The sequence below is a fragment of the Polychytrium aggregatum genome (assembly GCF_025602895.1).
Source record: "Polychytrium aggregatum strain JEL109 chromosome Unknown BJ171scaffold_91, whole genome shotgun sequence".
Taxonomy (NCBI): Eukaryota; Fungi; Chytridiomycota; class Chytridiomycetes; order Polychytriales; genus Polychytrium; species Polychytrium aggregatum.
In genome coordinates, this window is record NW_026516293.1 from 154,448 (window position 1) to 167,035 (window position 12,588).

General features: G+C 59.1%; 3 protein-coding genes across 3 annotated transcripts; 1 reads left to right on the forward strand and 2 right to left on the reverse strand.

Annotated features, from left to right (window-relative positions):
* On the forward strand, positions 1-4,491 carry BJ171DRAFT_313843 (uncharacterized protein). Its single transcript, XM_053107114.1, has 4 exons — positions 1-230; positions 494-507; positions 853-3,750; positions 4,044-4,491. Exons 2-4 carry the CDS (start codon positions 499-501, stop codon positions 4,185-4,187), a joined length of 3,051 nt encoding a protein of 1,016 aa, XP_052962056.1. The 5' UTR covers positions 1-230; positions 494-498; the 3' UTR covers positions 4,188-4,491.
* A 303-nt stretch (positions 4,492-4,794) lies between these two features.
* BJ171DRAFT_480642 (uncharacterized protein) lies at positions 4,795-9,325 on the reverse strand (the record flags this gene model as incomplete). Its single annotated transcript, XM_053108934.1, has 8 exons — positions 4,795-6,062; positions 6,323-6,477; positions 6,665-6,722; positions 6,885-7,378; positions 7,569-7,735; positions 7,895-7,963; positions 8,117-8,316; positions 8,467-9,325. The coding sequence occupies 8 exons, from the start codon at positions 9,323-9,325 to the stop codon at positions 4,795-4,797; spliced, it is 3,270 nt and encodes a 1,089-aa protein (XP_052962057.1).
* Positions 9,326-10,138: 813 nt separating this feature from the next.
* On the reverse strand, positions 10,139-12,287 carry BJ171DRAFT_313867 (kinase-like domain-containing protein; the record flags this gene model as incomplete). The annotated part of the gene is made up of 2 exons (XM_053107115.1): positions 10,139-12,174; positions 12,209-12,287. Coding segments are annotated over 2 exons (2,049 nt in total), but the record flags the coding sequence as incomplete, so codon positions are not given.
* Between the last annotated feature and the right edge of the window lie 301 nt (positions 12,288-12,588).

Genomic DNA, 12,588 nt, shown 5'->3' on the forward strand with positions numbered 1-12,588 from the left:
GGCCTCACCCCCGGCTCGCTGGGACCAGGTTCTCGTTGGACCACGGGTCGTTTTTTCCTTCTTTCGTTTCCTTCCCTTGGCTACCCTTGGCCTCCGTTTCGTTCTCGCATCAAGCACCGTTTGCTGCACCCCCTGTTTCCGCCGGTGCTTTATCCGCCTTTCCTTGCTCGGACCTGAACCCTCCCTGTCTCTGTCGCCGGGCTCTCCGCCACGATAACAACGTTCGCTGAGTAAGTTGACGACCGCATGGAGGTGGCTGTATGAGCAGCGGCGGCAGCAGCAGTGGCGGCGGCGGCGGCCTGGTGGTGCCTGAAGAGCCCGCAATCGTGGCTGTCTGTGGACTGCGGTCCCTCATCGCTCGCTGCTGCTTATTCGTTTCGTTGTATGCTTGCCACTCATCCGCTCGACTCTGTGTTCCATCGACTCGACTCGCCTCGGTGTCTGCTCGATGTGCTTTCCCTCGGCAACTTGACACCAATCCTCTGCAAATCAGGCAATATGTCAAAGGTACAGAGCAGAACGGCTTCCTCGCGCGACCGATTGGTGGCCTGCGCTGCCACCCAGAGCAGCCTGCATCGTGGTGTTATGTCGCTGCCGGTGAACTCTGTCGCCAACTGCTGTATATATACTCACCCGGGCATTCTTTATCCATTCACTCACTCACCCGGGCATTCTTTATCCATTCACTCACTCACCCGGGCATCTTTCATCCATCCATCCATTCTTTATCCATTCACTCACTCTGGCGACCCGGATCAACCCTCGATGGCATCGACTCGATCCAACCATCAACCCGCCACCCCCCATCAAACTATCGCACATCAATCGCACCCAATCCTTCCCGCCTCGCAGCTCCAGGTCGCCCTTCCTCCCAAGTTCTTCTCGACCATCATCGAGTTCCTTGAGGAGCATCAGGACCAGGTCTCTCTGCTCCTGGTCTGCAAGGAGTGGTCGCTGCAGGTCGCCATGTCCATGTACCGTGCCCCGCCCCTGCAGAGCTCGGACTCGTTCGAGCGGCTCATGGGTCTGCTCAACACACCTCTTCCCTACTACAACTATCCGTCCTTCATCTTTGAGCTCAGCATCTCCGGCATCGCCGCCGACAACTTGTACATGGGCGATCTCGACGCTGCCCTCAAGCTCTGCACCAGCCTGCAGGTCTTCCGGCTCGAGAACTGCTTCCACATCTCCAACATGCTCGTCCGCTCGCTCTCGCACTACTGCCAGAACCTGCGCCGCGTCGATCTCCCCGGCTGCCCCATCACCGACTCGTTCATTCCCACGCTCACCAAGAACTGCAAGAGTCTCGAGTCGCTCGACCTCAGCTTCACGAACCTGACCGTCGCCTCGCTGCACAACATTGTCGTCAGCTGCGAGTCGCTCTTGCGCCTGGATCTCTCCGAGTGCCAGAACGCCGACGAGGTCACCGGCCTGGATCTGTCCTCGCACAAGTGGACCCGCCCCCTCAAGCATCTCAACCTGCGCAACACCCCCGTGGTCGACGACCTGTTGCGCTTTGCTGCCGCGCACTGTCCCAGCCTCGAGACCCTCATTGTCGAGTCCTGCACGCTCATCACCGACGACTCGATCGTCAAGATCTCCAACTGCTGCCCCAAGCTGCGACTCCTCGACTGCTCCTTCTGTGACAGCATCACCGATCTCTCGCTGCAGGCCATCGCCGTCCGAAGCGGTGTCAACCACGGCGGCAGCCTCGAGCATCTGTACATGTCGGCCTGCGACCTGATCACCCCCTCGGCCGTGGTGCTCGTTGCCCAAAAGTGCACCAAGCTCTCGCTCCTGGTCTTGGACGGCTGCGAGCTCATCCTCGGCACCTACATCCAGTCGTACGCCACCTACCAGGACGACCTCGAGTGCACCCTTGAGGATGATGCCATCCGCCGCCTTGCCAGCCACAACTCGAGTGTGCAGCTCATCACTCCCCCGGCCACCCCGGACCGCCATGGCGACGCCCACTCCCGCAACCATCACATCCCCTTCAAGGTCGGTGTCTCGTACTCGGGCGCATACCTCACCGAGGCCGAGGACCTCGAGGAGCAGCGCCGGCGCTTCGAAAAGACCTTTGTCTCGGAGCAGGGCCGCATGTCCCAGGAGCCCGACAACTACTCCGAGTACTCGACCGCCTCGCTCTCCCGCCGCACCTCGCTGCGTCGCTCCAATTCCAAGACTTCGGTCAAGGACGAAGCCGAGCGCGCCGAGCGCCAGGAGCGCATCCGCGAGCGCCGTCGCTCTCGTGGTGCCAGCATGAGCTTCGACCGCCCCCCGATTATTGTCGACGGCAACACCGGAGTCGATACCGCCGCCGCTGCCGCTGCTGCCGGCTTTGGTGCGGGCATCTCGCGCACGTCGAGCCCGTCGCAGTTGAGCACCGTCAGCGCCGCCTCGACCATCACCCCTGCCGCCCCGGTCATTGCCCCTGTTGCTGTCAAGCCCGCCGACCCCTGGGTCCAGACCCCGCCCGTTATCCAGCCCGCCATCCTGTCGACGCCCATGGTCCCTCCCATGGCCACGGCGGCCTCCTCGACCCCGGCCGCTGCTCCGGCGACCCCCAGCACCCCGGTCGCTGCCTCTGCCCCATCGGGCTCGAGCACCACCGCCATTCCCCTGGCCTCGGGCAAGCGTCGCTCGCAGATCGGCGCCATCGCGACCTCCAAGTGGAACGGCAGCCCCATCAACACCACCAGCGCTGGTCTGCCTCCGGCCTCGCCCGCCCCCGTATCCGCGGCTCCTCTGTCGGCTGCTCCTGTCGAAGGCGGCATTCTGCTGGCCTCTGGCCGGGCCGCTCGCCAGTCCGTCGGCTCCATCTCCCAGGTCCTCAGCAGCGCCACGACCGAGCCCAACACCCCCTCGACCATCAGCTCGCCTGCCGCTCCTGCCACCAAGGGCGCCAGCGGTGAGGAACAGCCTCTGCTCATTGCTTCGGGCCGTCGCCGCCAGAGCCGCAACTTTTCGATCACGCCCGAGAGTCAGGGCAGTATCCTCCCCTCCAATGCCGCTGCCGCCGCCGTTGCTGCCCAGCCCGAGCACCAGCAGTCGGCCGCTCCCGCCGCCGAAAAGGGCCCCTGGCCCTCCGCCATCCCTGCGGCGGCCCCGCCTGCCCCCTGGGGCACCAACCCCACGGCCTGGACCAACCCCTCGCAGCTCACTTCGCAGAGCTCGACCTGGTCCTACTCGGGCCCGACCCAGCCCAGCCAAACCTTTGTCGATCCCTGGTCCCGCCCGCCTGGATCCCAGGGCACCTCGACCGTCGTCGCCGACCCCTGGGCCCAGGCCAGCCCCCCTTCCACCAACATGGTCACCAGCTGGGGTACTCCCGTCACTCCACAGGTCCAGCAGTCGTCCTTTGTTCAGCAGCAGATCCAGTCAATCCAGCAAAAGCAGGCCCCTGCTGCCGGTCTCCGCATTGCTGCCGGCGCCGGCTGGGACAACACCCCGGCCAAGCTCGCCAACAACTGGAGCTCCTCCGCCCCCGTTGCCCCCGCTCCCGCCCCGACTGCTGCTGCCGCCGCCGCCGTTGCCGCTAATCCTTCCGCTCCCGCTATCGGCAAGCCCTTTGGCAGCACTGGCGCCGCCGCCCCGGGCGTCTACTTTGATCGCGGCAACCAAAAGTCCGCCGAACCTACCAAGGTCGCTGGCGACTTTACCTTCTCGAGCTCGAACCGTGGCAAGCTGCTGCTGAAGCTCAAGATCGAAACCAAGAGCGGCGAGCACCAGAACCTGTCGGTCCACGAGGTATGTATCGTGTACATCGTGCACGCGCTGTGTCGATGGCTGTCTCCCCCCCCCCTCCGCGGGATGGGGTGAGGTGCTTTTCGCGGTTTCATCGGATCCTGGACGCTGCCATCGGCGAGTCTCTCTCTCTCGCATCTGGTCTGTGGAGATTACTTCACTTTGTACCCGTAGAGCCATCACGACTAACACATGTGTCACTTTTCTTTTGCGATTTGCGATTTGCGGCTGCGCTTGCCAACACCCTGCTCCCTCATTCCTCCTCTCCTCCCCTCATCTTCTTTCCCCTCCCTCAGCACGATGATCCCTCCCAGCTCGCCAACGAGTTCTGCAAGCACTACGACATGGTCGCCTTCCAGGAGCCTCTCTTCCGTCTCATTATGTTGAGAAAGACCAACGCCATCAGACAGCGCAGCCAAACCTACACAAAGCAGCGTTAAGCCTTGATAGCCTAGAGGCGATGGTGAAGGTGTGAATAAAGCACGCCAAATCCATAACAAGAAACAATAGCAACCACAATAGCATCAATCAATCCCAAAAAAAAAAAAAATAGCCGAATGTATAGATGACTCCTTTGAACTTTACGCCTTGTACTTTCTTTCCCTTTGCTTCACCCTTCCTCCCCCACCCCTTGGTTCTTGGTCTACTGTCATCCCTCCTCCTGTCTTTTTCTTTTTCTTTCTTTTCCTTTTCTTCCTCTCTCTGCCTGATCTCTCCTGATCTTTGTCGATCGCTGCTATTCCCCTATATGATCCCACCTGACCTACATTTGCTCCCGTCCGAGGGTCCGTCTCTGCTTCCAGCGTACCCTGTTCTGAGCCAGGGCTGTCGTTTTTTTCTGGGTCCTGAATACACTCCCGCCATGACCAAATCAACGACGGTAGTGGGTGAAGGTGAAGGAACACAGATGGGCACTCTTTCCCTTTCAATCTGAACGTGGTGTTTTGAATACATGGATTGGATTGGATCGAGCAAGAGCAAACGCTGTCCAGTCCACAAATGTCTACTCTTGGATCGAGGACGGGTTTTTGGATCCGTCTGCATTACTCATGCCCACCGCTCTTCCTCGCCTGCTGTTGGGCCCCAGGGCCGCCGGCACACAAGAACAGCACCAGCGGCTTTGCGGTTGGACTGTGAGTTCCGTGGCCGCCGCTTGTTCGATAATACCTTGCTTGGCGCTGGTGTCGATGCAGCCCCGTATAGAGCAGCAGCGGGCTCAGGCTTGTCTTCTCGACCATGGTCGGGATGGTGCCCGTCCTCATGACGGGTGGGATGCCGATAGTGCTCGAGTGCTTCGGATAGCTCCCACTCAAAGTGCCGGGCATGCGGGCCCAGCTTGGCGACGGCCCGGTTGAGATCCAGGAGCCGCCGCTTCATCGAAAAGATCTTTTGGTCCAGACGCCGGGTCAGCCTGAGATAAATCCGACGCTGGCCGTCGATATAGTCGGTCTGGTTGGGGCGAAAGTCCACTGGCGGGGTCGGCAAGGACGGCTCGGCTGAGGCACTAGCATCACCGGACCTAGCTGCGATACCGGGCTCGCGGGACTTGAGGTCGTCAAAGAGAGCATTGACTTGACCCCGAAGCGCCACTATGGAGTAAAGATTGAAAACAGCGAGAGCCAAAGTGATGGCAAAGACGGCCAGGATCACGAGCGTCAACCGAGGCCGGGACCGAGGGCCGGGGTGACCATCCAGCGCAAGCAGCGATCGACTTCCGAGCGACGCTGTCGAGGAGTTGCGTCCAGAAGCCCGCATGAACGACGAAAACGACCCGGGAATCGTTTCAAGGCTGTGCCGGGTCATCTCGGCCATGGAGACATGCATCTTGCCAATCGTCCGGTGCGAAGGTTTGCCCACCGAGCGCCATTTCAGCGACCGTCGGCGTCGCTTGGTCGTTCCTTCGCTCTCCAGATGCTCGAGGGACTCGGGCTCGCTCGACTCGCCGAGCCGCTCCGGGGATGTTGCTGCACCGTTGCTCTCCGACAAAGATGGACTGCCGACCACGAGGACCAAGAGTTGCTCATAGAGTTGCTTCCACATCGTCCAGCACAGGAACCACAGCCACCCTTGGATGACGGTGAGCACCGACCCGACGCTCACAGCCGAATCCGCCCCTGCCTTGGTTTGCGAAGCTGAAGCCAAAGTCGAAGGTGATACCGATAGCAGCGTCGGGGTCTGCACAGAACCCCCGCCCACAGCCGCCATCGAGGCTGGGTCTGGGACTTGGTTCTTGCGCCTGAGATACTTGCGGATCTGTTTACAGAGCTCCTTTGCAAAGTGCTCCGAGCTCTCGATACTTCCCACCTCGATTCGATCTGCCATGCCCGACAGCAGGTCGGTGAATACGATAGATGCAGAAAGAACACAAGTGAGTGAGCGGTACTGCAGGTGGGAAGGGAGTCAAGCCGGCTTCCAAAATCGCAGAGTCGACACGTCGCAGTGGCAGTGGCAGGCCCAGGTTGCAGCCCAGTCGCAAGTGCCGTGCGGAAAGAGATCACAGCCACCGGAATCCAGCACCGCACAGCGAGTGCTGTTTTCTACCGGAGCTGTAGAAATTTCAGAATCGCTCCCGCACCTTTCCATATCAGCTTTCGGTGGAACACAGCGCTTGCGGTGACAATCAGTCGCGACTTGCCGACTTCGGCTGGCTCGATGCTGTAGAGGTTGTGCGTCTCAAAGTCGCTGCCGTAAGGCACATTTGGTGTTTTGATGACGCAGTCAACGAAGTACCTTGTCCTTCAGCAGGAAAGTGACCCAATACACGCGAAGCCACGCCAGTATCAGCAGTTCGGCAGTCAGCCTTCGAGTAGTCGCGGCCCATCAAGGCTCATACACGGGCTCAAAGCTGAGACCATTTACAGTGAAAGGGGGAAAAAAAGTCAGCATCCATCCTGAGCAGAACAAAACTGACACTCACCCCTTCTCCATAGAGACCACAGTCTGGCTCTCGGTGCATTGAGCAATCTTTTTTTGAGCTGGGGTTGAGCATTGGAGGGGCAACAGAGAGGGACGTGAATGATGCAAGGCAGAAAGTCAGTTGCTCGTGCTCAAAGACACGAGGCAGGTTCATTTCCATCGTTCTCCCGATTAGTGCCTGGGGGGGGGGATAGAAAACTGCCATCCCGCCTCTGACATACTCATCGTGGTCTTGTATGTTGGACAGTAGGTCACCAGACGTCGTTGCCCCTGTCCATCGGCGACTTGCTCCCACGGCTCAAAATGCACGTCGGCGGTCTTGCGCTTGGCATGTGTTGCTCGGATCACATCCGATCCATTCGAGCCAAACAAGAGCTCAAAGATGGCTGGCGGATCCATCTCGATGACTTCATCCAAGATCTTGTACTTGTACTTGCGCCAGGATGGAATCTCGTCCGTGTCTTCGGATGAGACCGGGTCCGCGCCAGGGATCGGGACCGCGAGACCAGGGCCCTTGGAGAGAGGCTCGAGAGGAACAGGAGGGCCGATCGAGCTACTGGAAGGCTTGCGCGATTGCAATGTTGCTGTAGGCGTCAGGCCCGTTGTGAGGAGCTGCGGTGTGTTTGGGGCAGGACCGGGGGCAATCGATGCCAGCCGCTGAGAATTGAGCACGACATCGACATCGATCTTGCTTGGCGCTCGTGAGTTCGAAAGACTGTGTTGAACGGCAAGCGTGGTTACAGCGCCATGCCCCCATCAAGAAGGATAGTTTGAATGCGTGTAAGCATACCAGCTGCGCTGCTCCGCTTCGGCCCTCCAGATGCAAAGAGCACCCGCAACAGGACCTCACACCATTTCCCGAGCTTGCCGTGTTATGATCGCGAAATCAGTCGACCAGCCAGTACCTCAAACGATGCTGTTGATCGGGTGTCTCGGACCACGCAGCGCTGAGTGACTCGCCTCGGAAACTCGCCATCGTAGTTGAAACCTCGCTCCGGCGGTTGTCGTCTTCGTCTCTGCTGGCACTGGGTGCTTCATCGTCGTTGCTCTCCAAGAGATGTGGCTTCCTTGTCTGAGGAGCGTGGATCGAGATTCGGGATGGCGATAGCACGTTGCGGAAACATGTGGGATAACGGCGATTGTGAGCTCATCAGTCATAAGCACGAACAACGCCTTGATGACATCCCCGGATCATTGGGTTATGCATCCACCGACCGCATACGGGGCTTACCAGTCGGCACCATGCATTTACCAGACAATGATATGCCGAATCGCGCTTCAGGAAAGACGAAAAGACACACTAGCAGTGCCAAAGAAGGTCACGATGGGTCAGTCGGTAGGTCGGTGAGTCGGGTACCAGCATTGGACAGCCCAACGTGATATCGCACATGCGTGGATGACGATCGGACGAACAAGAGTGTGCTTCCCGCCGAGGGCAGATGATGTCACCGACCTTCTTGGAGGTGGTGCATATCCTGATCGCATTCGGAAACATCACCACCGTCGATTTTTTCTCGATCGAGATGATTTCTTCAAAGGGCAACACAATGTCGACGGTCCGGGCAAAGATATTTCCGTGGAACAAGACGTGGGACCCAGTAATGTACATCTTTCCTTGCCAAAGGACATCTTTCTCCAGCGCGCAGCTGAAGCCTGCGGGCATATCGAAGAGAGTCGCGGATCAGTCTATTTGTGAGTCTGTGGAGATGCCAGATACAAACTCCGAAGGGAAAATGGCTCGGCACATGGGTTTGAAGAGCCGACATGGCGGAATTGTTATCGGGTATGCGACTGTGTACTCACTGTTGACGACTTCGGTCTTGCAATATTCCGGAAACAGCTTCTCGACTCGCCTTTGTTCACGATTGGAAGTCATACTCGGCGATGCCGGACACACAGTCGAGCCAAGAAGGCGATGGTCTGCATCACTGTCATCGGCGTGCACGCTCTGGCCCTTCTTTTCGCTGAGGAGGTCGGGCTCCGACACAGGATGGCTGGCCGTGTTCGCACGGCTGAGAGCGCAAGGGCTCTTGGAAACCGACGCCGACCGCCTTGATTCGGGTGTAGCGGCACCGGAAGGGCGTGGGTGTGCGGATGGATGCTTGGAGAGCTCATCGTCGCTCACATGAGCTATCGTGGCCGGTAATCTGGGTTTGGGCTTGGACGTGCCCGTGGATTTGACGATATCGGTGGTTGGAGGGGTGCTGGGCTTGGAGGAGGGTTGTTTGAGGCTGATGTCGTCTGCCTCCAGGACGAAAGACTTCCAGCTCTCTGGAGGCTGCCACGAGCTCATCGAAGCCTCGCGCGAGATGATCTGCGGTGCATTCCCATGAAGTCTCGGCGATTCGACGGCGTGAACTCGGCTGCTGTGGGCGCTGGCGATAACCGCCTCTCGGTTCACACGCTCGGTTGGCATCAGCGATATGGTCACGGACCGTCGCCGCGCTGGCATATCGCCCTGGCTTCGAGAGCATTCGTCCTCGTCGCTGCAGGCAGATAAGGGAGATTCGTCGCGAAAGCCCAGGCTCGGTGGGTCGAGGCTGGACCCAGATTTGATGAGACGGTTGGCGAGCCCATCGTCCGAGCCGTGCCGAATGTGGCTCGGCAGCGACGACGGCTCCCAGTCGGGGAGCAAATGCGGAGGAGGCGACTTTGAACTCATTCAGAGGAGAGCCAGTCAGGAGTTTGGAGGGCCAGGTATCGCCCGCACGTATACGGTCCACTTGGTCGGGAAGAGTTGAGTAAGTCGATCGGCCACAGCCAACTGAGGGACTTGTCTTCAGAAGAAATTGTCAAGACCGCCGCTTTGGCGAAATTTCCAAGTATCAACGCCTGTGATTGGGGCGAGGCCTTCGTTGGTGGAGGTCTAGATTCACATCCAGTATGTCCTATTGATTTTTGTGCGGAGTATACATGAAAGGATACCCTTTGCTTTGCTTTCTCCGTCAACTGTTTCTTGAGTCTGAGCAAATCGAGGGAGTCTGAACTACCGCACAATCATCGGTGCAAAGCTTGATTCAGACGCTGAGATGACGGATTCCTCACCGAGTTCGTTTCAAGCTCTCGAGGGCAGGTGGGATACAGTGCTGAATAACACCTGCAGCCCAGACTGGGAGGCTCCAATCGTCAGTGCAGGAAGCGTCAGAGAAGCCATCAAGGTGAAACCTCCAAGGAAGGAGACAGCTCTGGCAAGATCAAGATCGAGCTATTGCTGCCCTGTGTCTACAAGAGTTCTGGTACCCCAGAGCCATCGGCCAAGGACTGCGATGAGGGTGGTCAAGACGTTCATCCGACCGATGACGGAGGATTGATCGACCCTCGAGACCCTCAGCAGGCAGCGGGCGGTGATACTCAGCAGACTACTGCCTGCATCTCTGTTCCTGTTCATACAGAGCATCCCACGATGCAATATGCTCCTCGGCTGCAGCCCCATAGCCCCGTCGAGAACACTGCCGCACTCTGCACTGTCTCATTTGCCAGATCAACTTTATTCTCAAGAGCGACCTTCAGCCGGCTGTTGACGCTGTTGCTCATAAGCATCCTACGAGTTTAACATCAACATGATATCCATGAGTATATCCCTGCCTTCGTTGGTGTTCGAGCCCAGTTTGGTAGCCTTGATATACCAATCTAAGCTAGCTAATGGATTGCAGACGACTCCCAGGCCCATCGCAAAACAGTCGCCAAGAGCCCACATGCTGTATCCATTGTTCTGGTCGACGGAGGCCCAGTACCACTTCAGCGCCTTTGATCTGCTGCGGAGTGTTCCCAGACGGAAGGAATAGCAGTGTCCGAGCCAGTACTGGCTGTCGCTGTGTCCCTGCTTGGCGAGCTCCTTGAAGATCGTGAAGGCCCGGTTCTTGTCCTGCTCGGTGCCGAACCCGTTGACATAGCACACGGCCGTCAGATGCTTGCAGAGCCAGTCGTGCTCGGATCCCATGTGACAGAGCTCAAAGTACTTGCAGGCCGCAGCCGACCTCGACGACACCAGTACAAAGCCGCTCAGACACGATCTCTCGCCAAATTTGAAGTCGGAAGTGTATGTTGCGCTCTCCTGGATTTGCTTGATGCCGGTGACGGTGTCTCTGTCCACTCCGCGACCGAGATACCGGAGCCAGCCTTGCATATGCAAGGCGATGGGAGCAAGCATCGGGTCGCCAGATTTCTTGTGGACCTTGGTCCAGTACTCAAGGGACTTTTCAAAGTCTTGGTTGACACCCATGCCGATCATGTACATCCAGCCGAGATAGAAGCAGGCCTCGGGGTTGTCTCCGTCGGCCAGATGCTGGAAGATCTGGAGGGGAGTTTTGTTGTTGGGCTGGGAGGGCTGGGAAGGCTGAGAAGCCGAGTGGTGGGCGGTGTGCTTGGCAAGGAACTTGAACAGACCCCGCGGCGGCTCTGGCAGCTCCGGCAGCTCTGGCGGCTTGAGCAAGCTCTCGGCGATATCGAGGGCGGCGTCGGGATCGCCGGCACGGAAGCGCTGGACCATCGACGGCGACAGATTGCAGTCGGCGGGAAGATCCACGGACACGGCCTGGGAGGACTTGGATGTGTCGGGGGACTTGGGTGGGTCCGATGGGTCCGATGGGTCCGAGGAGCTGGGCTGCTCGGGGGTCGGGCGGATATAGTCCTTGTAACAGTCGAGGGCCTCGACGATGGCGGGGAACTTTGGGCGACTGTCGGGAGCCTGTGCCCAGCACTCGCTGATGAGCTGCCAGACGTCATCAGAGACACCGCTGATGCGTGCGGGTCGGTCGCCGCGAAGAACATGTCTGGTGATCGAGCCGTTATCCAGGCGGTTGCCATTGCGGGTCCATGCGGGCCGGCCGTCCTTGATGACCTCGACCGCAGTGATGGCAAAGGCAAAGACGTCCGAGCGCTTGGTGATCAGCGTTTGGTGCGGCCCACCCAGCAGCTCGGGGGCCATGAAGCCGGGAGTGCCGGAAATCGAGCCCTCTCTGTTGTCGCTTCGGTCCGAGTCGGCTCGGATGCAGGCCAGGCCAAAGTCGGCAATGACGGCCGAGAAGGACTTGTCCATCAGAACGTTGATCGGCTTCAGGTCGCCGTGGGCAATGTTGTTTGCGTGCAGATACGCCATGCCCGAGGCCACTTGGTAGAGGAGACAGAGCTTTTCGTTGAGGGGACGCACGGAGCTTGGATTGCTGATATAGGCGTGGAGTGTGCCGTTGGGCATGAATGGCGAGACGACGCAGTGCTTGGAGTTGTTGTCGCAGGCGCCGATGAACGGCAGGACGTGCGGATGGCTCAGCTTGCTCCAGATGGCGATTTCCTTCCGAAAGTCGTCCAGCAACCGATTGTTCTGGCCGCGGAAGGGCTGCTTCACAGCAACGTCGATTCCGTTGTATGAGGCTCGGTAGACCTCGCCAAAGCCGCCGTGGGCGACGGGAGCGAGGACCCAGTTGGTGATGCTCTCGGCAGGAATGATCCAGGACGGCGATTGTGTCGACATTGTGGATGTGCGGATGGTGTGGATGTGCGGGTGATGTGGATGTGCGGATGGTGTGGATGTGCGAGTGGTGTGGATGTGCAAATGCTGGAGGATCGATCTTGGACCGACAGTGTTCGAGAAGAGAGCGCAGTGGACGGTCGCAGGGTCGGAATTCACCCAAAGGAAGCGTTGAGAGACAGAGTTTGCGGGCTCCATCGGCGATCGCGGGGCGACGGGGGTTGATATACCAGAGTTGCGATATCGGTCGGTATCATCGACGCGTCGGTGGCGGGTCGGTGGCGGGCAGTGGCGGGGCGGCTCGGCCAACCAGAGAAGCGCTGGGGCAGTCACGTTGTTCTGGCGCGGTATCATGGCTTGGTGGATTGTTCGGTGGGTTGCTCGGTGGGTTGTTCGGTGGGTTGCTCGGTGGGTTGCTCGGTGGGTTGCTCGGCAGTTCGCTCAGCCGGCCGCACGGT